The sequence below is a fragment of the Pongo abelii genome, chromosome 1 (assembly GCF_028885655.2).
Source record: "Pongo abelii isolate AG06213 chromosome 1, NHGRI_mPonAbe1-v2.0_pri, whole genome shotgun sequence".
NCBI classification, from domain to species: domain Eukaryota; kingdom Metazoa; phylum Chordata; class Mammalia; order Primates; family Hominidae; genus Pongo; species Pongo abelii.
In genome coordinates, this window is record NC_071985.2 from 187,089,123 (window position 1) to 187,114,224 (window position 25,102).

General features: G+C 47.2%; 1 protein-coding gene across 1 annotated transcript; it reads right to left on the reverse strand.

Moving 5' to 3' along the window:
• Positions 1–1,461: 1,461 nt before the first annotated feature.
• On the reverse strand, positions 1,462–20,765 carry LURAP1 (leucine rich adaptor protein 1). Its single transcript, XM_002810885.5, has 2 exons — positions 20,403–20,765; positions 1,462–4,304 (listed from the first exon to the last, which is right to left on the reverse strand). Exons 1-2 carry the CDS (start codon positions 20,598–20,600, stop codon positions 3,783–3,785), a joined length of 720 nt encoding a protein of 239 aa, XP_002810931.1. The 5' UTR covers positions 20,601–20,765; the 3' UTR covers positions 1,462–3,782.
• Between the last annotated feature and the right edge of the window lie 4,337 nt (positions 20,766–25,102).

The following is a 25,102-nucleotide window of genomic DNA, read 5'->3' on the forward strand; positions in this document are numbered from 1 at the left end:
TTTCCTGCAGCTCTTCCTCTAAAGACTAAGCTGCCTCTTTAGGAAGGGGTGAGAACGCAAACATTGTAACAGGGGCAAAATTGCTTTCAGTCTCTTTGGGCTTCAATGGTGTTGACTGGGAATAGTTGGCCAAGTGATGGAACTGTGGGCATGTGGGCTTGTGATCTGGGTTTTCTGACCTGGACGTCGCCACAACTTTACAATGGGTGATGCTGGGCAAGTCTATGCCCTCTTTAGGTCTGACTCACTAGCCTTTCTTGCCACTGAGCGGGGCTGGTCTTTAGAAGGCCATGTTTTATTTGAGCTTGGAGGTTCCACACAGCAACTGCAGCAGTGGTGCATAATGGCCACAAGAGGGCGGGCAACCTCTTCAGCTCATAAGTGTGTAGCCTGAACAAGTGAACCTCAAATAGGAATACTATACAGTGGCTTCTAAGAAGGGTGTAATTCCATGAACAATGTTGCTGAAGAGAAAAAAAAAAGAAATAAAGGCTGGGCATGGTGGCTCAGGCCTGTAATCCCAGCACTTTGGGATGCTGAAGTGGGAGGATTGTTTGAGCCCAGGAGTTTGAGAGCAGCCTAGGCAACATGACAAAACCCTGTCTCTATAAAAAATACAAAAAGTAACCCGGGCATGGTGATGCGTGCCTGTAGTCGCAGCTACTTAGGAGGCTGAGGAGGATCACTTCAGCCCAGTAGGTGGAGGCTGCAGTGACCCGAGATCGCACCACTGCGCTACCGCCTGGGCGACAGAGTGAGACCCTGTCTTAAAAATAAAACAACAGGCCAGGCAGGTGGCTCACGCCTGTAATCCCAGCACTTTGGAAGGCTGAGACAGGCGGATCACTTGAGGTCAGGAGTTCAAGACCAACCTGGTCAACATGGCAAAACCTCGTCTCTACTAAAAATACAAAAATTAGCCAGGCATGGTGGTGCACGTCTGTAATACCAGCCATTTAGGAGGCTGAGACAGGAGAATCGCTTGAACCTGGAAGGCAGAGGTTGCAGTGAGCCGAGATCGCATCACTGCACTCCAGCCTGGATGACAGAGCGAGACTCCATCTCAAAAACAAAACAAAACAAAACAAACAAACAAAAAACAGGAAGGGTAATTAACCAAGGGCACACTACAAAATGACTACAGAGTAGGGACTGGAATAGGAGATTCAAATTCCCAGTCTGAGGGGAAGTCAGGAGTCCCAAGACCATAGGAGTGGTATGGAGAGGTCTTGTGAGCAGTGGAAGAAGCTGAGAATATACTTTGGAGATTTCAATCATTTGAGGGGGTGGGAGGGGAAGAGAGGGTGTTTAGGGACAAGCCATGGACTGAATATTGCTCCAGAAGGACAGGGGTGGGAGTTTCAAAACGAGACTTGAGGAATTTAGGGAAGCAGAGATGATCAGTTTGGCTTCCTTCCCTTCCCCAACACAGAATACAAAATAGAGAAACGGCACGAGTTATTCCAGGATTTGAGGAGGACGCCTCTTTTGCAGGAGGACGCAGTGAACAGCCAAAGTCATCTGACACCCTTTTCCATCTTTTTCCCTCTAGTATCCCAGTTTCAAGGCCCAGGAAAGGCAGGGACTAACATATGGAGCCGTTACCCAGAGTTCAAACGGTTAATCTCTAAGAATTCATTCTCTGACACCAGGCACAGCTCTTGTCCCCCTCTCTGGGACCGTCCCCTCTGAGCCCCAGGTTGGCAGCTTCCCTGAATTCCTTCTGGGATATAATTTGTAATTCGGCAGGGCTCTGGGACCCAGGCTCAGAGACCCAGGCTCTGCTCCCTCCTCAGGTTCCAGGAGTCAGGGCTTGCTCTAAGGGAGGAAATAAACAGGCCTTTCCCTTGCTCCCTCTCCCTTTTCAGGACAGGGCCCAGGGACCAAAGAGCTTCTGTCTTTCCCTGCCACACCCCCACGCTGCAGCCCAGACAAGGAGATTCCTTGTGTCCCGACCTCAGGCAGGCATCCTTGTGACCAAATGGTGGAAGGCTGGGGACAGGGTGGGGGAAGGGCAGTCACCAAGTCAGAAAAGATGACACCTCCCCTATCCAAGATTCTGGTACACCCCCAAAGCTCTGAGACCTTGAGCTTCTCTCTCCCTGGCTCCCATCAACAAAGGACAGAGGAGGCCAGGACTCATCTGCATATAAAAGGCCTGGAGAAACTGAAAAGGCATGGACACACAGAAGCTGAACCTCCCGGAAGGGAGATATGGAGTCAGAATACAGGAGTAGGGCCAGACACAGCAGCTCATGCCTGTAATCTCAGTACTGTAAGAGGCTGAGGCAGAAGGACTGCTTGAGCCCAGGAGTTCAAGTGCACCCTAGGCAACATGGTGAAACCCTGTCTCTGGAAAAAAATACAAAAATTAGCCAGGCATGGTGATGCATGCCTGTAGTCTTAGCTCCTTGGGAGGCTGAGGAAGGAGGATCATTTGAGTCCAGGAGGTCGAGCCTGCAGTGAGCACTACTGCACTCCAGCCTGGGCAACAGAGGGAGACCCTGTCACCCTATCTCAAAAAAAAAACAACAAAACAAAACAAAAAAATGGAATACAGGAATAGGGGCAACACAGGGACAGGGTAAGACAGGGGACCATGGCAGGGCAAGCCAAACAGACTTGAGAGGAATAAATGGAGGCCCCTGAAAGCTTCTCTCCCTAAAAGCAGTCAGGAGTGCTGGCCCAGACAGGGATGCAGGGATGGAGCCACAAAGGAAGTGAGATCCGCTAGGATAAAATGAGAACACTCTATTTAAAAAGTGAGAACCTTCTGAAAAGAAGCACAAATATCTGACAATGAGAAACTTTCCTGCCAGGAGGGGTGACATGTTCCTGTTCACAAGAAGTAATGGTATGGATGATAAATAATGTGATCTCACTTAGCAGCAGGGGCTCAGATACCCCTATATGACCTACCACCATCCAAGGACCCGTACAAAGGGCTACCCATCCTGGCAGGAAATGACATCACTCAGCAGGTAGGAAGGGGTGGGTCTACCAGCCCAAACACTTCTGGGAGGGCCAATCCATAGAGGGTTAGTCCTGAAGGTCCATGTCCCTCCTCAATCCTCCATCTTGGCCAAGAGAGGGGCCAAGGCTTCTAGACTTGGGTGAAGTAATTATGCCCCCATCTCTTCATCTGTTAACTCCAGGGAGTCCTAAATTCCTTAAATCCTTACTTAGCTGGGGGGAGTAGTGAGAGATACTAAACACCAAAAGCCATAGGTCAATCCTTTAGAGTCAATATCTCTATAGAAATATCTCTAGGGGCTGGGCATAATCCCAGCACTTTGGGAGGCTGAGGTGGGAGGATCCCTTGAGCCCAGGAGTTTGAGACCAGCCTGGGCAACATAGGGAAACCCTATCTCTACAAAAAAAAAAAAAATTAAAAAATAAGCCGGGCATGGTGGTGCATGCCTGTGGTCCTAACTATGGGGGAGGCTGAAATAGGAGGATCGCTTGAGCCCAGGAGGTCAAGGCTGCAGTGAGCTGTGATCATGCCACTGCTCTCTAGCTTGGGTAACAGCATAAGACCCTGTCTCAAAAAAAAAAAAAGAAAGAAAGAAAGAAAGAAAGAGCAAGCTAGCTCTAGGGACCCAATAATTGAGGGATAAAGAGAGAGACTCCCTAGGGACTAGAGAAATGATGAGCCAGGTTTCCATGGTAACTGATTTCAGTGCAGCCTCTTCCTAGTCTCAGACTGAGGGAGAATCAATTTTGGGGGAGACCACAGCTAATGGATAAAAGAGCCACAGGATTACAAAAGGGTGGAATAGTTGTTACAAGAAGGTCACATCATCCTGGCACTGCTCCCAGAACCAGTGGGCCTCGAAGCCCAGCTTGGCACTCTCATCCTCTGGTGATTCAGGTGGTCCACCTTGAAGCCTCTCCCCTGGGGGCTTCCACACAGCTCTCAAGCTCCCTAGTCTGGTGGTTGCCACATCCATCTCAGTCCTGGCCTTCTCTCCACCAGCTATAACTTTTGCCCAGTCCATCTCGGGACGTGGAGCCCCAGGTGGGCCCTGTTCATCCAGCTCGCTGGGGGCCACTGCATCCAGGAAGCTGCCAATAGAGACACTGTCCAGCTGGTCGGTGGTGCTGGTGTCTGGCAGGCTGTCCCAGCTGCCTCGCCTTGAGCGGCCTGGGCTCCCGCCTGTCAGGCTATATTGACTGCTGGTGAGGCTGCTGCAATGACTGGTCAACGTCCCCCGCTCCTCCAACAGCCAGCGCACTGCCTCGATGCCCTCATTCAAGGTCACCAGCTGCTGCAGGATCTTCACATCGATGGCTCGCAGGTAAGCCTGGGGGAGTGGGAGAAGGAATTAGTCCCAGTTCTGGGGCGTGGGTTTCCCCAGCGTTTCCACAGGCCACTACCTGGTGGTTCAGCCAACCATGTTTCACTTTAAGATGGATGGAATTATAACGGCTTGCAGTGTAGGCTTCAGAAGCAGACAGACTGCTGCCTAACATTTCAGCTCTACCACTGATTAGACGTATCTTCTTTGAGCCTCAGTCTCTTTGTTTGCAAAACAGGATTAAATCACTTACCTCACAAGGTAGCTGTGAGGATTCTGAAATGCTGTCTATTAAGTACTCAGCACAGTGCCTAGCACAGAGGAAGGTCTCAGTAAATGTTAAGTATTAAAATCCAATCCTACTAAGCTTTGAACTTCATATTTAGGGTACTTCTTTTTTTTTTTTTTTTTGAGATGGAGTTTCGCTCTTGTTGTTCAGGATGGAGTGCAATGGCGCAATCTCGGCTCACTGCAACCTCCCCGCCTCCTGGGTTCAAGCGATTCTCCTGCCTCAGTCTCCCAATCAGCTGGGATTACAGGCATGCACCACCACACCCAGCTAATTTTGTATTTTTAGTAGAGACGGGTTTCACCATGTTGGCCAGGCTGGTCTCAAACTCTTGACCTTAGGTGATCCACCCACCTCAGCCTCCCAAAGTGCTGGGATTACAGGCATGAGCCACCATGCCCAGCCACAGGGTACTGACTACTGAGCCTGCCCATATTCACCAGAAAGACATAGAAACAAAGAATAGCAAGATAGGGTGTTAATCAGGAAGTAGATTGGGCCAAAAGGAGGCAGGAGCTGGGGGATAAAGAGAGCTAACCTGGTTCCCTGGTCTCTTCAGGGCATTGGTAGCAGCCGCCAAGAGGGGAAAGTATTGGCCAGAGCTTAGAAGGATCAGAATCCCACTGGCTGGGCATTCAGGGCTTCACCCCTGTACACACCAGTCTACCTGTCTGTACTGGAAGTAAATTTGACTTACAGGGTAATCTCAAGCGTCCATTCCAGCTCAGATGCACTGTTACCTTCCCTAAGCACAAGTCTGAACCTGTCTCTCCCTGCTCAAGAGCCTTTATGGGCATTGCACTGCTCTTAGAGAGTGCGGAATCCGAACATCTACAATAGCAGGGAACTCTGCCCTCCTCGTAGAGAATGAAATCTAAACATTTTAGCAGCTGGCATTCAAAAGCCTGTAACATGTGGCTCTCGCCCATCTCTATAGCTTCGCCTCTAGCATTCTGCTCTGTGAACCCAAGGTGCTGCCACAAATGACTTTATAAAACTAGTTTTATTTAGTTTTACTTTTATTATTATTTTTTGAGACAGGGTCTTGTTCTGTCACTCAGGCTAGAGTGCAGTGGCACAGTCATGGCTCACTACAGCCTCCATCTCCTGGTCTCAAGCAATTCTCCCACCTCAGCCTCCCAAGGAGCTGAGACCACAGGCGTGCACCACACCTGGCTAATTTTATTTTTTGTAGAGACAAGGTCTCACCTTGTTGCCCAGGTTGGTCTCAAACTCCTAGGCTCAAAGCAATTCTTCCACCTCGGTATCTCAAAGTGATGGGATTACAGGTGTGAGCCACCACACCCAGCCCAGTTTTATTTCTAATCAAAGTAACAGATGTACAGAGATTAAAGAGGCAAACAGTTCCACAAGATTATGAACGTGAACAGTTCTCCCATCCTGGTCCTACTTCCCAGAAACAACTATTATTATTTATTTAGCTGTTTATTTTGGTATTTACCTCCTAATCTCCATATTTATATTGCTATTTCTTGGTATTTAAATATTAGGCATTTTCTATTGATTTCCCACACTATATAAGATTAAGGATTTAACTTTCTTTTTTTTTCTTTTTTGAGACAGAGTTTCTCTCTTGTTGCCCAGGCTGGAGTGCAATGGCGCGATCTTAGCTCACTGCAACCTCCACCTCCAGGGTTCAAGCAATTCTCTTGCCTCAGCCTGCTGAGTAGCTGGGATTACAGGTATGACCTACCAGGCCTGACTAATTTTTGTATTTTTAGTAGAGACAGGGCGTCACCAGGTTAGCCAGGCTGGTCTCAAACTCCTGACCTCAAATAATCTGCCCACCTTAGTCTTCCAAAGTGCCGGGATTACAAGGCGTGGACCACCACGCCCAGCCAGGATTTAACTTTCATCCCACTCCCCATTCCCCTGCCATACAGATACCCTTCCCATCTTCCATCCTCCTAATAGGCAATAAAATTACTCAGTGTTTATTAGGATTTGGAAACGCTCTTCACAGCTAAGCCATGTAGTTTACTATAGTTACTTTTTATTTCTTACAACATTTTATCCTTAGAATTATTATTATTATTATTATATTGCCTAGTTTGCTATGTAGTTATCAGTAAGTCAACCTCAAACACTCTCTCAATTCTCTGAATTTCCCTCTCCAGGCTTTTGAATGCGTGACATGTTCTATCTATTCCATCTTCTGAGAGGCATCTCTTAAGTAGCCCTCTGCTCTGCTTCTATCTGTCCTTGCTGCACAATTGCCCTCCAGGGATCTCCCTTCATTATCATCTTGGTAATTCCTTTGCCTCTTTCCTTAGCTGGATCCCTTGTTTCTTAGATTCCATATCTTCTTTTTTTTTCATTTACTCCTTCATTTGGGTGAATGGTTCTCTCCCTCTAGTAGCATCCTGAGAAAGTTGGCATAAGAGGTAAATTTATTGAAGCTTTGCATGTTTTAAAATGTTATTACACATCCATAAGAAATAATGAAATCATGTCCTTTGCAGCAACATGTATGCAACTGGAGGCTATAATCGTAAGTGAATTAATGCAAGAGCAGAAAACCAAATACTGCATGTTCTAACTTATAAATGGGAGCTAAACATTGGGTATATGAACATAAAGATGGTAATGATAGACACTGGGGACTATTGGAGGAGGGAGAGAGGTGGGGGCAAGGATTGAAAAATTAATTGTTGGATACTATGCTCACTTCCTGGGTGATGGGTTCAACAGTATCCCAAATCTCAGCATCATGTGATATACCCATGTAACAAACCTGCGCAGGTACCCCCCTCCGAATCTAAAATAAAAGTTGGGCTGGGCATGGTGGCTCTTGCCTGTAATTCCAGCACTTGGGGAGGCCAAGAGAAGAGGATCACTTGAGTCTAGGAGTTTGAGACCAGCCTAGGTAACAGAGTGAGACACTGTCTCTACAAAAAATTTAAAAATTAGTCAGGTGTGGTGGTACGTGCCTGTAGACCCAGCTCCTCGGGAGGCGGAGGTGAGAGGATGGCTTGAGCCTGGGGGGTCAAGGCTGCAGTGATCCATGATGGTGCCACTGCACCCAGCCTGGCTGACAGAATGAGATTTCTCTCAAATAAGATAAAATAGGGCCGGGCATGGTGGCTCAAGCCTGTAATCCCAGCACTTTGGGAGGCTGAGGCGGGCGGATCATGAGGTCAGGAGATCGAGACCATCCTGGCTAATATGGTGAAACTCTGTCTTTACTAAAAATACAAAAAATTAGCTGGGCGAGGTGGTGGGCGTCTGTAGTCCCAGCTACTCGGAAGGCTAAGGCAGAAGAATGTCATGAACCCCGGGGGGCGGAGCCTGCAGTGAGCCGAGATCGCGCCACTGCACTCCAGCCTGGGCAACAGCAAGACTCCGTCACACACACACACACACACACACACACACACACAAAAAGATAAAATAAAAGTTGAAATTATTTTTAAAAAGTTATTAATCTTTCCTCACACTGTTGATAGTTTGGCTGGATATAGAATTCCAGGTTGAAAATAATTCTTCCTCAGGGGTTAAGGCATTGTTCCATTGTCTTATTTTATTTTTGAGACAGGGTCTTACTCTATAGCCCAGGCTGGAGTGCAGTGGTGGCACAATCATGGCTGACTACAGCCTTGATCCCCTGGGCTCAAGCAACCCTCCTGCCTCAGCCTCCTGAGTAGCTGGACTACAGGCATGTACCTACACCTGGCTAATTTTTAAATTTTTTTTGTAGATGGGGTCTCACTATGTTGCCCAGGCTGGTCTCAAACTCCTGAGCTCAAGGGATCTGCCCATCTTGGCCTCCCAGAGTGTTGGGATTATAGGCATGTGCTATGGCACCCAGCCTCCATGTCTTTTAATTTTCAGTGTTAGCCTTTAAAAATCTAATGCCGTTCCGATCCCTGATCCTTTGCATGTGATCCTTTTCCCATTCTTGCTGGAAGCTTTTAGGATCTTCTCTTTGTTCCCAGTGTTCTGTTTTTACAGCAATTTGCCATGGTGTGGGTTATTTTCATCTATTGAGTTAGCCACTTGATGGGCCTTTTCAATCTGGAAACTGACGTTCTTCAGTTCTGGGAGATTTTTAAAAATTATTTCTTTGATGATTATCCTCCAGTATTTTTCTGTTCTTTCTGGGAATCCTATTACTTGGACAGAGGGTGTCCTGAACTGATCCTCTATGTTTTTGTTTTTCACTCTTGCATCTCTTTCTTTTTTTTTTTTTTTTTTTTTTTTTTGAGACAGTTTCGTTCTGTCGCCCAGGCTAGAGTGCAGTGGTGCGATCTTGGCTCACTGCAAGCTCCACCTCCTGGGTTCACGCCATTCTCCTGCCTCAGCCTCCCAAGCAGCTGGGACTACAGGTGTCCACCACCACACCCGGCTAATTTTTTGTATTTTTAGTACAGACAGGGTTTCACCATATGAGCCAAGATGGTCTCAATCTCCTGACCTCGTGATCCACCTGCCTTGGCCTCTCAAAGTGCTGGGATTACAGGTGTGAGCCACAGCACCCAACCACATCTATTTCTATACTTGCTCTAGTTTCTGAAATATTTCAACTTTATCAACTCCTCTTTTTTTTTTTTTTTTTTGAGATGGAGTCTCACTCTTGTCCCCCAGGCTGGAGTGCAATGGCGCACATCTTGGCTCACTGCAGCCTCTGCCTCTCGGGTTCAAGTGATTCTCATTACTCAGGCTCCCAAGTAACTGGAATTACAGGTGTCTGCCACTACATCTGGCTGATTTTTGTATTTTTAGTAGAGATGGGGTTTCACCATGTTGGTCAGGCCGCTATCGAACTCCTGACCTAAGGTGATCTGCTGCCTCGGCCTCCCAAGTGCTGGGATTACAGGCATGAGCCACCACACCTGGCCTATTATCAACTCTTCGGTTTTTCTTTTTTCTTTTCCCCCCCATGATGTGTTTATTTCCAAGTGTTGTTTCTAGTTCTCTGAATGTTTACCTTTTTACACCTTCTTGTTTTTGTTCATGGCTACAATATTATCTTTTATCTCTTTAAGGATATGCATATGCTTAATGATTTTTATAAGTTCGTATCTCTCTGTATTATCTCCATTTCATTTAAGTTGCTTTTGCTTTTCCTTTTTTTTTCCTTTTGAGACAGAGTCTCATTCTGTCACCCAGACTGGAGTGCAGTGGCACGATCTCGGCTCACTGCAACCTCTACCTCTTGGGTTCAAGCGATTCTCATGCCTCAACCTCCTGAATAGCTGGGATTACAGGTGCCCGCTACCACGACCAGCTAATTTTTGTATTTTCAGTAGGGATGGGGTTTCATCATGTTGGCCAGGCTGGTCTCAAATTCCTGACCTCAAGTGATCATCCCGCCTCGGCCTTCCAAAGTATTGGGATTACAGGCCTGAGCCACCATGCCCGGCCTCAAGTTGCTTTTTCCTATTTATTTAGGTCTATATAGAGGGTCAGATGTCTATGATCTTTAACTGCTGCTCACCCTTCAGAGTGGATCTCTACAATGACTAGAAACCGTGTATGTATGAAGCTTGCCAACTCTGAGCCTCACTACAGGATGATCTGATTGGGCTGTTTAATTGGAGGTCTAAAGTCTGTATCTTTTTTTTTCTCTTGAGTTAATCGTATTCCCCATACAATACCACTCTAGAGAGTATAATGTAAGCAAGGCTTCTAGTATCTTAGGAGCCAAGTAGGGGTAAAGGCTTGGAGAGGTATTTCATGATATTTAGTACTTTTTAAAGTTTTTGTAGAGACAAAGTCTCGCTACGTTGTCCAGGCTGGAGTGCAGTGGCGTGATCATAGCTCACTGTAGCCTCAAACTCCCAGGCTCAAACTCCTCACCTCAGCCTCCCAAAGTGCTGTGATTACAGGCATAAGCCATTGTGCCTGGCCGTATTTAGTATATTTTTATTTAGTCCCTCTTGTCCTCAACTATGCTCAGTGTCTTTTAATCTAGAGACCTTCTGTTCTATTCTCTATATATAAAGTCATTCGTCACGTAACAATGGGGATATGCTTAGAGAAATGCACCAGCAAGAGGTCTTACTGCTGTGCAAATATGAGAGAGTAAATGCACAAACTAGATGACATTTTAAAAAATTTACATACTTTTTAAAATATGGAAAACAAAATGTCCCAGCACAATTACTGAATATCAATCCCTACTTGATCTGCTATGCCAATATCAAGTGCCATATATCATATTTGTGTATATGCTGCGTTATAATCTTATGAAATCACTATCGTATATGCTGTTCATCATTGACCGAAACATCATATAAATATTTGTATGTGTGTACACACTTATATACACATAATAAATGTTTATTTATACATATATGTGCATATATACACACATGATAAATGTTTATTTGACATATGTAGTCTATAATTGATCAAAATGTTTATATGGTAATCCCAGCACTTTGGGAAGCTGAGGAGGACAGATCACTAGAGGTCAGGAGATCGAGACCATCCTGGCTAACACGGTGAAACCCCGTCTCTACCAAAAATTACAAAAAAAATTTTAGCCAGGCGTGGTGGTGGGCGCCTGTAGTCCCAGCTACTCAGGAGGCTAAGGCAAGAGAATGGCATGAACTCAGGAGGTGGAGCTTGCAGTGAGCTGGGATCATGCCACTGCACTCCAGCCTGGGCGACAGAGCGAGACTCCGTCAAAAAAAAAAAAATAAATAAAAAATAAAATAAAAAATTAGCCGAGCATGGTGGCTCTTGCCTGTAATCCCAGCTACTCGGGAGGCTCAGGCAGGAGAATCACTTGAACCCGGGAGGCAGAGGTTACAGTGAGCTGAGATGGTGCCACTGTACTACAGCTTGGGTGACAGAGCGAGACTCTGACTCAAAAAAAAAAAAAAAAATTGGCCGCGTGCGGTGGCTCACACCTGTAATCCCAGCACTTTGGGAGACCAAGGCGGGCAGATCACGAGGTCAGGAGATCGAGACCATCCTGGCTAACACGGTGAAACCCTGTCTCTGCTAAAAATACAAAAAAATTAGCTGGGTGTGGCAGCGTGCGCCTGTAGTCCCAGCTGCTGGGGAGGCTGAGGCAGGAGAATGGCATGAACCCGGGAGGCGGAGCTTGCAGTGAGCCGAGATCGCGCCACTGCACTCCAGCCTGGGTGACATAGCAAGACTCCATCTCAAAAAAAAAAAAAAAAAATTTACATGGATGTTTATATGTTATACGTGGTCTGACATTGACCAAAACGTCATTATGTGTGTATGTGTATTTACATATACAGGTCAGATCCCGCAGGTCACACACACACAGTAAATGTTTTTTGTTATTTGAAAAATGTTTATTGAATTATTCAGGAAATAACTGCTTTATTCACATCTATGATAAACCAGAGTAAGACCATGTATTAATATTTGTACATTGAGGCCAGGCGTGGTAGCTCACTCCTGTAATCCCAGCACTTTGGGAGGTCGAGGTGGGAAGATCACCTGAGGTCAGGAATTTGAGGCCAGCCTGGCCAACATGGTGAAACCCTGTCTCTAATAAAAATACAAAAATTGGCCGGGCATTGTGGTGCACGCCTGTAATCCCAGCTACTCAGGAGGCTGAGGCAGGAGAATTGCTTGAACCAAGGAGGCAGAGGTTGTGGTGAGCCAAGGTCATACCACTGCACTCCAGCTTGGGCAACAGAGCAAGACTCTGTCTCAAAAATATATATATATATATTTATTTATACATTGAGAAAATTAGACACTGGAATTAAATGGACCTAGATTCGAGTTCCAGTTTTGCCATTAATGAGCCATATGAAATTAAAATTTATTTCTTTAAACCTTCTTTATTATAATATGAGGTACTATGTAAAGGTTTGTCATGAGACATCAAAAGAACATATTAACATGCATATCATACCATCTGACAAGTATAATACTGTAAATCAATAAATGGTAGGCTATTTGGCTCTACATATTACTATGGTCGACTTATTTACTATGTGTTATATTACTGTGTGTGTGTGTGTGTGTGTGTGTGTGTGTATGTGTGCAGGTTTTCATCCAGTTTTTGGCTCATAAGTCCCATAGCCATTGTTACAGTTTTTGTTATAATGCTGGGGCACTCAGAAGTAGGCTTCAGGAAACAGAGTCTCTTTCTGACCTTCTCCTGCTCTCCTCTCACCTTCCCAGAGTAGAACTCTAATCTGATTGTGGGTCATAAGACCCTCATTCCAGAGAGGGTCCTGACTCATACCCTGGAGGAAGGAATGCCGCAGAGAGAGGCCAATAAGAATCTAAACAGACAGGCTTTGCTGGGTTTTGATCAGACCCTTTTTGTCCAATAACATTTTGATATGGTTGTCCATGTTTCAATTGTGGACAACCAATAAAGTCTCTTTAAAAGGCCCAAAGGACCAGGCACAGTGGCTTAAGCCTGTAATCCCAACACTCTAGGGGACTGAGGTGGGAGGATCGCTTGATCCCAGGAGTTCAAGACCAGCCTGGGCAACATAGGGAAACCCTGTCTCTACCAAAAAAAAAAAAAAAAAATTAGCTGAGTGTGGTATTGCACACCTGTAGTCCCAGCTACTTAGGCGGCTGAAGTGGGAGGATTGCTTGAGCCAGAGAAGTACACGCTGCAGTGAGCTGTGATTAAACCATTGTACTCCAGCCTGGGCAACAGAACCAGACCTTGTCTCAAAAAATAAAAAAAGGTCCCCAAGGACAGGATTCAGGGAGCTTCCAAGTAGCTGAACAGATGGAGGGTGGTGCACCCAGGGAGAGCACAGAAGTTTCGCACCCCTTCCCGTATGCCTTGCCCCATGCATCTCTTCATCTATATCCTTTGTAATATCCTTATAATAAACCAGTAAATGTGTTTCCCTGAGTTCTGTGAGCCACACCAGCAAACCAATCAAACCCAAGGAGGGGGTCATAGGAACCCCAATTTGAAGCTGGTTGGTCAGAAGGTCAGGAGGCCCAGATTTACGACTAGTTACTGAAGACGGGGACAGTCTTGGGGACTGAGCCCTCAACCTGTGGGATGTGACACTGTCTCCAGGTAGACAGAGTTGAAATTAAATTAGTAGACACCCAGCTGGTGTCTGCTGCAGAACTGATTGCTTGCTTGCTGGTGGGAAGAAATCCTCATATATTTTGGGGTCTTCCGTATTAATGATTATTGTTGTGTTGTATTAGGTGAAAAAATTTAAAAAACACACACACACAGTTTAGGGTTTTCTAAACACTATGGCAAAAGCATAGAAAAAAATTTTATACCTGAAATTATTTGTGTTTTTGGAAGCATATTACAACTCTAATTCAATTAAACAAATGACTATCGGGTACATGGATTTGCTAATAATTACAAAGATAATGGAGAAATTGTTCCTGCTTAATAGAAGCTTGCAGTCTCAATAAGGGGAGATGAACATAAATAACTGCGATATCACAGACTGTACAGACTATTAACTTGATAAAGGAGATTATCTTCAATTATTTCATCCTGGAGACAAATATATGAACAGTGAAAACAACTGTCCTAGTCCATGACCAAACTAAATACGTTATACAAAGCTCCTCATACTGAAAACACTTGTCCTGCTGTTTTCCCCTCCCTCCTTTCCTTCCTTTCTGCCTCCTTCCATCCCTCCCTTCCTTCCTCTTTCCAAAATTTACATCTACAGCCAGGCACGGTGGCCCATGCCTGTAATCCCAGCACTTTGGGAGGCTGAGGCAAGTGGATTACCCGAGGTCAGGAGTTCAAGACCAGCCTGGCCAACATGGCAAAACCCCGTCTCTACTAAAAATACAAAAATTAGCTATGTGGTGGCGGGTGCATGTAATCCCAGCTACTCGGGAGGCTGAGGCTGCAGTGAGCTGAGATTGGGCCACTGCACTCTAGCCTGGGCAACAGAGCAAGACTCCATCTCAAAAAAAAAAAAAAGAAAACAACAACAACAACAAAACTTACATCTCCAGTCTTCTGCTAGAAAAAGAATTAGCTGGCACCTGGTTGCACAGTTAGGGAGGGGATCTTAGAATATGACTGTTAAACATTCAATCAGCCCTTTTGTTTTCAGCCCCACTTGTGCCCCCAGTTCCAGAAATACCTGGTGCTTCCAACCCCTAAAACCTTTAAGGGTTTTTGCAGCATAAAATGTGTTGCTTTGGCAGGGCGCGGTGGCTCTGTAATCCCAGCACTTTGGGAGGCCGAGGCGGATGGATCACCTAAGTTCGGGAGTTCGAGACCAGCCTGACCAACATGGAGAAACCCCATCTCTATGAAAAATACAAAATTAGCTGGGCATGGTGTCACATGCCTGTAATCCCAGCTACTTGGGAAGCTGAGGCAGGAGAATTGCTTGAATCTAGGAGGCGGAGGTTGCGGTGAGCCAAGATTGCGCCATTGCACTCCAGCCTGGGCAACAAGAGCAAAACTCTATCCCCCCCAAAATAAAAAAGTGTTGCTTTTCAGCTTTCTCCACTGCTGGCTTGGGACTGAGCATTTTTTAGGTCTGAGTTAGTTACCACTCTTCCTTCTGCATTTCAGCTTCCAAAATTTTGTTCCTATTACCTTGTCTCTTATTCTCATTGTCATAACGGCTTCATGCCTTTTATTTATTTTATTTATTTATTTTTCTCTTTTTGAGACAGAGTTTTGCACAGTCATCCAGGCTGGAGTGCAGTGGTGCAATCTTGGCTCATTTCAACCTCCGCCTCCAGGGTTCAAGCGATTTTCCTGCCTCAGCTTCCCAAGTAGCTGGGATTACAGGTGCGCCACCATGTCCAGCTAATTTTTGTATTTTTAGTAGAGATGGGGTTTCACCATGTTGGTCAGGCTGGTCTCGAACTCCTGACCTCAGGTGATCCACCTGCCTTGGCCTCCCAAAATGCTGGGATTACAGGCATGAGCCACCGTGCCCGGCCCTCAATCTGGTATCTTGAACTGGAATTCCCACTGACTTTATTCATTCTTCAAGCCCCAGCTCAAATGTCACCTCCTCGAGGAAGTCTTCCTTGCCCTTCCTCGAGATGGAATTAATCCATTCAGTTATGGAACCAATATTTATTGTTTCTTACAGGTGTGGCACTATGTTCGATGAAGAAAGAAAAGGCATCATTTCTTACCTTCAGAGGGTTCATAATCTAGTGGGTAAGATAAGACAATGAAGCAAGCACTTAAAATTCAGTGTGGTTGGCTGGGCATTGTGGCTCAGCCTGCAATCCCAGCACTTTGGGAGGCTGACACAAACGGACTGCTTGAGGCCAGGAGTTTGAGACTGGCCTGGGCAACATAGCAAGACCCTGTCTCTATTAAAAAAAAAAATAAGGCTGGTGGGGTGGCTCATACCTGTAATCCCAGCACTTTGGGAGGCCGAAGCAGGCAGATCACTTGAGGTCAGGAGTTCAAGACCAGCCTGGCCAACGTGGTGAAACCCCATCTCTACTAAAAATACAAAAATTAACTAGGCGGGTGCCTGTAATCCCAGCTACTCAGGAGGCTGAGGCAGGAGAATCACTTGAACCCGGGAGGCGGAGGTTGCAGTGAGCCGAGATCACGCCATTGCACTCCAGCCTGGACCCCAAGAATGAAACTCCGTGTCAAAAAAAATGATAATAAATAAATAATTTAAAAATGAAAAGTTCAGGCCGGGTGCGGTGGCTCATGTCTGTAATCCCAGCACTTTGGGAGGCCGAGGTGGGCAGATCACGAGGTCAGGAGATCGAGACCATCCTGGCTAACATGGTGAAACCCCGTCTCTACTAAAAATACAAAAAATTAGCTGGGTATGGTTGCAGGTGCCTGTAGTCCCAGCTACTCAGGAGGCTGAGGCAGGAGAATGGGCTGAACCTGGGAGGTGGAGCTTGCAGTGAGCCAAGATCACGCCACTGCACTCCAGCCTGGATGACAGAGCGAGACTCCGTCTCAAAAAAAAAAAAAAAAAAAAAAAAGAAAAGTTCAGTGTGGCAAACGCTAGGGGAAACAACTGCTATACAGAGGACTGTAGATACCTAGAGGGCCATAACCTAACCAGGTCAGGAAATGCTTCCTAGGATAAGGGACATGAGCTGAAAATTTGAGGTTAAGAAGGACTCAGATAGGATGGGCGCAGTGGCTCACCCCTGTAATCCCAGCACTTTGGGAGGCTGAGGCAGAAGATCACTTGAGGTCAGGACTTCGAAACCAGCCTGGCCAAGAGGGCAAAATCCCGTCTCTACTAAAAATACAAAAGTTAGCTAGATGTGGTGGCACATGCCCATAGTCCCAGCTACTCAGGAAGCTGAGGCAGGAGAACCGCTTGAGCTTGGAAGGCAGAGGTTGCAGTGAACCAACATTGTGCCATCGCACTCCAGCCTGGGTGATGGGAGTGAAACCCTGTGTCAAAAAAAAAAAATAGAAGGACTCAGCCAGACAAAGAGGTGGAGAGAAGCATTTCAAGCAGAGGAAACAGCCTGTGCCTCCTTCCAATTTGAAGCCACCTTTCTGGAGCACAAACCCAACCACATCACTCTACCGTCAAGACTTTTCCAGGAGGCCCTTCCTGGGTTCTATCAGCACTTATCATCCTGTACTAGAAATGTTCTTCTGTCTCCTCCTTCGCTAACCGGACTATGAGCTCCCTGAGAGCAGATCCTGCCCAGTCCATTTCTGGTGCTCGGCCCAGCACTAAGGAGGTCACATTCAGTTCTGTGATCCTCTTGCCTTTACTATCCTTGACCCCTTTGATGGTTCCCAGGATTCAGGGGTCTGGGTTGTACTGCGTTGCTCGGAAATAAATCTGAGAGCAGATTCTATAATCCTGTGACAGTGGGATTCCCTGACTGTGACAGCATCACTCCCAGAATAGAAGAAAGCAAGGCTTTCTTGCCAGAAAAAGAAACACTCTTTTCACACCATATCTTGAAGAAAATAGAGTATAGGATAAACAGCTCAGGACAGATGCAGCCTCAGAGGCGACTCCAAACCCAATTCTCCTTCCAAGGAGAGTCAGGCTCCCTACTCCTCTCCTTAACATCTACATACCAGACTCTCTGCCCAGCGCTGGGGTCCTGTATGGTTTCCTCATTGCTCAATCCAAATCAGCCCTGGGGTAAAAGCCTGGAAATCCCAGTCCGAGCTCCCAGAGCGGGGACTATCAGAATATTGTTACTACAAAGGTTGTTACTATCATCTGGTTCCACAGTCTCCATCTCCCTCTACCCCCTCCACCAAGACAAGGAAAAACTGAGGCCAGGAGAGAGATAGAGTGCTGCTCAAGACCACAAAACGTTTCAGAAGCAGAGCCAAGACTTGAACCCGTGCCTTCTTCCTTGCCTAAAGCTTTTTCTCAAACTGCCTCTGTGGAGGTGGGTTGTCATAGCAACAGTTCTTTGGGTGGGAGAACTAAGAAGAAGTTGCCACTGTTTCCCATTCCCACATATCCCAGTCTGGCTTGTTCACTCAACCTTTGAATGGAGGGTAGAGGAAGAAAGCAGGAGGGACGAGGCCTAGAGGCAGGACTGACCTTGGCCTCAAGGTTAGGCCTTCCCCCTTTGTGCAAGGAGAGCTGGGAGAGGAACAGTTGAAGGACAGTCCTTAGAGGGCTTGAACCAGACCTGCCTTCAGTAGTCCGAAGGGAAACCCCTTGCCCCACCCCTTGTCCTTCCTGGGTGCAACCCAGTAGGCAGGGCAGAGTACAGGAAGAGATTAATATTAATAACATCCTGGCCTGAGGAGGGAGAAAAAAATAGGATGGGGATCTCTCCTCCTTCTGGCCCCAGAAGGCTCCCTCCCTTGTGCCCTTTCTCAGGCAGCCTCAGGCCCAGGCAAGCTGGGTCAAGAATACAGAGAGACAAAATCAAAAGTTACATGCAGCCCCTTAAAGTTTACAGATAGTTTCCACCAAGGCAGAAAAGAGAGCCAGAGGGACTAGGTGTGGCTCTTCCACTGACTCCCTATGTGAGTTCAGAATCTGCAAGCACGTTTTATCTGTAAGATGGGAGAAATGATGACCAGTTTTCTCATTTCAATGACATAAAATGTTTAGACTATCTGGCACAAAGCAGGTCTCAAAGTAAAGATGCAAAGTGCAGTCAGATGATCTGGGTTCAAATCATGGCCCTGCTTTTTGCGTGATGTTAGGCAGTTATTAAACTCCCTGTGCCTCTGTTTTCTTTTCTTTTCTCCTCCCTCCCTCCCTTCCTCCCTTCCTTCCCTTCTTCCCTTTCTTTTTTTCAGACAGGGTCTAGCTCTGAGCTCTGTCACCCAGGCTGGAGTGCAGTGGTGCGATTTCAGCTCACTGCAACCTCCTCTTCCTGGGCTCAAGTGATCCTCCTGCCTCTGCCTCCAGAGTAGCTAGGACTACAGGCACACATCACAACACCCATCTAATTTTTGTATTTTTTGTAGAGACAGAGTCTTGCTTTGTTGCCCAGGCTGGTCTTCAAACTCCTGGGCTCAAGCGATCTGCCTGCCTCGGCCTCCCAAAGTGCTGGGATTACAGGCGTGAGCCACCATGCCCACCCTGTGCCTCAGTTTCTTCATCTATAAAATATCACTTACTTAACAGGGTTACTGTGGAGATGAAGAGAGCATCATGTAAAGTGCTCAGCAAGCTGCCTGGCACATGCGCTGGATGAAAGTTAGTTTTCAAAGCAACTAGACAGTCTAGATAGGCTCTTACTAGGCCTTGAGCTAAAGTTGGTACAGTGAGTCAAAGGCAAGCCCCCACTTAGGTGGGTACAGTCACAGCCTTGCTCTGGAGAATTGGGCACTCACCTCCAACCTTCAAGGCCAAGTGCACACTTGGCATTCAAGTCCTTCTCCCAGGGGGCCTTTCCTGACTGCTCTGCCCACCAGACTCTCTTCCCAGCCTCTCAGCTCAGGCATCAGAGCCCTGGCTGGTCTCAGAGCCCCCATGACTTCCTTCCCCTGCTCCTTCACAGACCAGCTTGGCACAGGCTGGGCACACAGGAAGACTTATTAGCTGACGTACTCACTGTGGGCTCCTGGTTGTGAGCCAGGAAGCCGATGGCAATTCCTCAGTTCCCCAGAACTGGCTGCAAAGTAGTGGCAGGTGTAAATCACCCACTTCACCGGAATCAGGGCCCTGGGGAACCTGCCAGGGCCTCAGCTGCCCTTTTGGCTCTGAATCTAGACCAGCAGCAATAGAGAAAGGGGAGGGTTGCTGTTTCCTCTTCTCCCCAAGAATGTACAGATGAGATCCAAATATCCAGTTTACCTGGGAGATTGGCTGGGAGGAGACTGAGTCTGAGGCGAGGGAATCAGCACCAATGGTGCTGCTACTCTCTGTCCCTGCTATGGGTCTAGGAACTTTCCATTATTTTAAGTAGGGCTGGGGGATGTAGAGGAAACGGAGGTTTTCAGTGCCCCTGGTCCAGGTAGTTTTCAGCAGATAGGCCCCTTTACCCACATCTTTTCTGTGCTGAACACTGCGGCCTCACAGGAACTTAAACCCTTTCCTGGTTAGCAGAAGGAGAAAAAACCGGTTGCCTTACAACGGGGACTGGCGGGGAATAGGTGGCCCATACAGGCGGGGGGAATTTGTGCTGCGTTGAGTTCTCAGTACTTCCCAGTCCTCATCTCTCTCCTCCCAATTATTTGGCAAGAATAACTTCCAAAACCCACTGCTCCCACCCCAAGTCCTCAGGACCATCAACACCCCACTCACTCTTGGGGCACAAGTAATGGACGTCACTCCATCTCCACCCCAGCGTTTACGGATTGACCTGGGAGGGATTCTGAGCAGTTAGGTGGAGAGTTTTAACTACCTCCTCTCCAGCTTAACTCTGGGAGCATGAGTTCGTCCCTCCCGGCCCTACACTGGGGACTCGTCCCCTTGGCCCATGGAGTCTGCACTCACCAGCTCCATCTTCAGCGCCATGATCTTGTCCCCCAAGTCGTGGCCGGTGCTAGGCGCCCCTGGGAGCAGCAGGGCGCCAGAGGTTCCCAGCTCACACTCGCCTCGCAGCCCGCGAAGCAGCCCTTCAGGGGTCTTCCTGCCAACCTTACCCTCCACATCCCGCAGGTCAGGTGTTTGGGACTCCACGGTCCCCTCCATGCGGGCCCAAGCCCGAAAAGGGCTGGGCGACCGGACGCCGGGGACCGACTCCCGGGGGTCCTCCCTTCGCCGCTGCTAAAGCGGAGCAAAACCGGTGGGTCCCCGCCCGCGCGGCGCGGGGGCGGGAGGAGGGCGCCGTAACACTCAGAAAAGCCGCGCAGCACCGTCTGTGGATATATTCGAGTGCTGCGCACACAACCTCTGGCCCTGCATTGCGTGGGGCTGGGCGATTCTGCAGTTGGACCTGAAAGAGCACTCGGAGACCTCAGCGCCTTCGCCCCACCCTGGCACTGAATCCAGCCAGGCACACAGCAGGCGCCCAATACATGTTTGCAGAATGAAGTCTAAGCAGGTTCAGTCAGAGATGTGGGAGTTTAAGGAACAGTGGTAACAGAGAGCTGCAGAGGGCTTGGAAGTCTTCCTGGAGCAGAGGAACTGGGTCTAAAACGATGGCTGGATTTTAGCTAGACACACACACACACACACACACACACACCAGGGGCTAGAATTCAGACTAACGGAGTAGAAAGGGGCAACTAGTATTGAAGCTGAAGAGGTCCACATTGGGCTTACAAGCAAGAGATGCTCCTTAAGCTTGACTGCGTGTATGAATTATCTGCGGGTCTTGTTAAAATGCAGGTTCTGATTTTGTAAATCTGGGGTGGGGCCTGAGATCCTGCTTTTTTTTTTTTTTTTTTTTTTTTTTTTTTTTTGAGACAGAGTCTCACTCTGTCTCCCAGGATGGAGTGCAGTGGCGCGATCTCGGCTCACTGCAAACCTCTGCCTCCCTGGGTTCAAGCAATTCTCCTGCCTCTGCCTCCTGAGTAGCTGGGATTACAGGCATGCGCCACCATGCCCAGCTAATATTTTTGTATTTTTAGTAGAGACAGGGTTTCACCAGGCTGGTCTCGAACTCCTGACTTCAGGTGATCTGCCTGCCTCGGCCTCCCAAAGTGCTGGGATTGCAGGTGTGAGCCACTGCGCCCAGCCAAGATCCTGCATTTCTAATAAGCTCCCAGGTGATGGCCGTGCTGCTGGTCCACACTTCAAGTAATAAGGGACCACACGTTGAGTAACAAGGTTACAGAAAATGGTTCTGAGATGTTTGAGTTTTATTTAACAGGTAATGAACAGCCATGAAAACTCTGGTTTGTTTAGGCTTTTAATTCAAGTAATTCCAGCCCATGGTTGCAGAAGGATTTACAATAAGAAGATAGTTACCCCTGCCCTACCCTTTCATACCTCTAGGCCCACTCCCAATTGGCAAAAAATAACTTTTAGTTTTTTTTTTGTCTTTTGGTGTTCATACTGATAACGTTATTGTTTAGAGTTAACTAAAAGTGGTTGCCAATTGGGAGTGGGCCTAGAGGTGTGAAAGGGTAGGGTAGGAGTAACTGTCTTCTTATTGTAAATCCTACCACTACTTTTTTTTCTTTTTTAGAGACAGGGTCTTCCTATGTTGCCCAGGCTGGACTCAAACTCCTCGGCTCAAGCAATCCTCCTGCCTCCCAAGCAGCTGTGACTACAGGAGTATGCCACCATGCCCAGCCACACTACTTCTCAATTTTAAACATTCGTCTGCTGTTTATTGTCCTATTCAGATAAATATGGATATATGGGTTTAACTCACACTCTGTAGTTTCTTTCCCCCCATTGGTGGCAATATATATTTCTTTTCTTTTCTTTTCTTTTTTTTTTTTTTTTTTGAGATGGAGTCTCACTCTGTCACCCTGTCACCCAGGCTGGAGTGCAATGGCACGATCTTGACTCACTGCAACCTGCCCTCCTGGGTTCAAGCGATTCTTCTGCCTCAGCCTAGTAGCTGGGATTACAGGCACGTGCCACCATGCCCGACTAATTTTTGTATTTTTAGTAGAGACGGGGGTTTCACCATGTTGGTCAGGCTGGTCTCAAACTCTTGACCTCGTGATCTGCCTGCCTCAGCCTCCCAAAGTGCTGGGATTACAGGTGTGAGCCACTGCGCCCGGCCTGGCACTATATATTTCTATCACTCTTTTTAGTTCATCTAATGGTTACCTTTGTAATTAATTTTTTTTTTAATTTAGATAGAGTCTCGCTATGTTGCCCAGGCTGGTCTTGAACTCCTGGCCTCAAGCAATCCCCCCACCTTAGCCTTCCAAAGTGCTGGGATTACAGGCATGAGCCACCATGCCTGGCCTACCTTTATAATTTTAAGTAACGTCATTTTCCTTGGTACTTTTTGATCCATGGAAGGGTTTTAAGTTAGAGATAGACAAAACATTTGTCTTTTTTTTGAGACAGAGTCCGGCTCTGTTGCCCAGGCTGGAGTGCAGTGGCACCATCTTGGCTCACTGCAACTTCCGCCTCCCAGGTTCAAGCCATTCTCCTGCCTCAGTCTCTGGAGTAGCTGGAATTACAGGCACCTGCCACAACACCCAGCTAATTCTTGTATTTTTAGTAAAGACGGGGTTTCACCATGTTGGCCAGGTGGATCCACCCGCCTCAGGTGATCCAACCGCCTTGGCCTCCCAAAGTGCTGGGATTACAGGCATGAGCCACCGAACCCAGCAACATTTATCTTAAAGAAAATCACTCTGGATTTTTCAAGGAGAAAAGGATAAGAGGAGTAAAAATCTAGAGTCAAGGAGACTGATTGGAAAGCAAGAAACTGAAATGGCCTACACCGGGGCTGATTGTGAGGTCAAAGAAGAATTAGACTAGAATGGAAGGCTCTTTAGGAGGTAAGACTGACAGGACTAGGTGACTGGTTACATTCATTTATAGTGGCATTCAATAAAAATTTGTTAAAAAATACAAATGAATGATTTCAACAAATGTTATGGAGAGCTTACTATGTGCCAGCCTTTGTGTGTGGTGTAGAGAATACAATGGTGAGCAAGACATACTTGGACTGGTCACTGGAGACAGACAAGGAGTCAAGGGTGACTCCCAGCTGTTTGGCCTGGTGCAGTTCACTGAGGAGGGGAACCCACAGGAAATCTAGGAGTGAAAGGAACTGATTCCAGAAGTTGTGCTGTTGTGTTAGAGGGGCCTGTGAAGATGTCCTGCTGGACATCAGGCAGCCTGGAGCTCAGGAAAGAGGTTAGAACTGCCAATGTCAGTTTGGGCATCTAGACTGGTGACAGAGGTCATGAGACAATGAGACCATCCATGAAGAGTCAGTTTGAGGAGAAAAGAGGGTCAGGAAGGAACCCTGAGGGACACCTTTTAATTATTTAATTATTTATTTTTATTTATTTTTTGAGACAGAGTCTTGCTCTGTCATCCAGGCTGGAGTGCAGTGGTGCAATCTCAACTGCAGCTTCTGCCTCCCAGGTTCAAGCGATTCTCCTGCCTCAGCCTCCTGAGTAGCTAGGATTATAGGCGCCCGTCACCACGCCCAGCTAACTTTTGTATTTTTAGTAGAGACAGGGTTTCACCGTGTTGGGCAGGCTGGTCTCAAACTCCTGACCTCAACTGACCAGCCCACCTTGGCCTCCCAAACTGCTGGGATTACAGGCGTGAGTCACGGTGCCCAGCCGGGACATCTTTTCAAATGTAATAAAATGTGTTGGGTTTTCTTCTATTCTTATACATACTTACTAGGAAAAATCATCTATTTCTTTAACTCCTAAGACAAGTACTGTTAATATTTCATTTTGGGGGATATTACCCCACCATTCAGGAAGCAGATGGAATACAGAAAGCTCAAAAAAATCTAACTGGTCTTCTGGCTTTCTCTGTCTGCTTCCAACCCATTCTCTACAAAAAAAGTAAAGGTTCCCTTAAAACATAAATTGGATTATATTGCTCCCCTGTCTAAAACTGTTCTATGGCTATCCACTTCAAACAAGCATTAACATCACCTAGAAACTTCTTAGGAATGCAAAATCCCACCCTGCCCCAGACCACTGAATCTAAGACTCTAGGGATGGGGCCCAGCACCTCTGTTTTAAGAACTCATCCAGGTGATTCTGGCGCAAGCTAAAGTTGGAGAACCACTGTGTTAAGCTAACTGCTTTATATGTATGATGTTATTTATACCTGGCAATTCTTATGTATTGTTGCCAGCAGAGTGCGGTGGTTAAGAGCAGAATCTGGAGCTAGGCTGAGTTTCAATTCCACCTCTCCTAGCTTTGTGACATTAGGTCTTATTTCTTTATCTGTGACAGGGATAGTAGCAGCGCCTATAGCCAGCACGGTGGCTCACTGCCTGTAATCCCAGCATTTTGGGAGGCCAAGGTGGGCGGATCACTTGAGGTCAGAAGTTCGACACCAGCCTGGCCAACATGGTGAAACCCCGTCTCTACTAAAAATATAAAAATTAGCTGGGTGTGGTGGTGCACGACCGTAGTCCCAGCTATTCAGGAGGCTGAGGCAGGAGAATCGCTTGAACCCAGGAGGCGGAGGTTGCAGCGAGCCGAGATGGAGGTTGCAGCGAGCCGCCGCCGCCGCCGCCGCCCTAAGCACCGCCCGTCGCCCTCTCACCCCGCGGCAGCGGCGGCGGCGGCGGCGGAAGC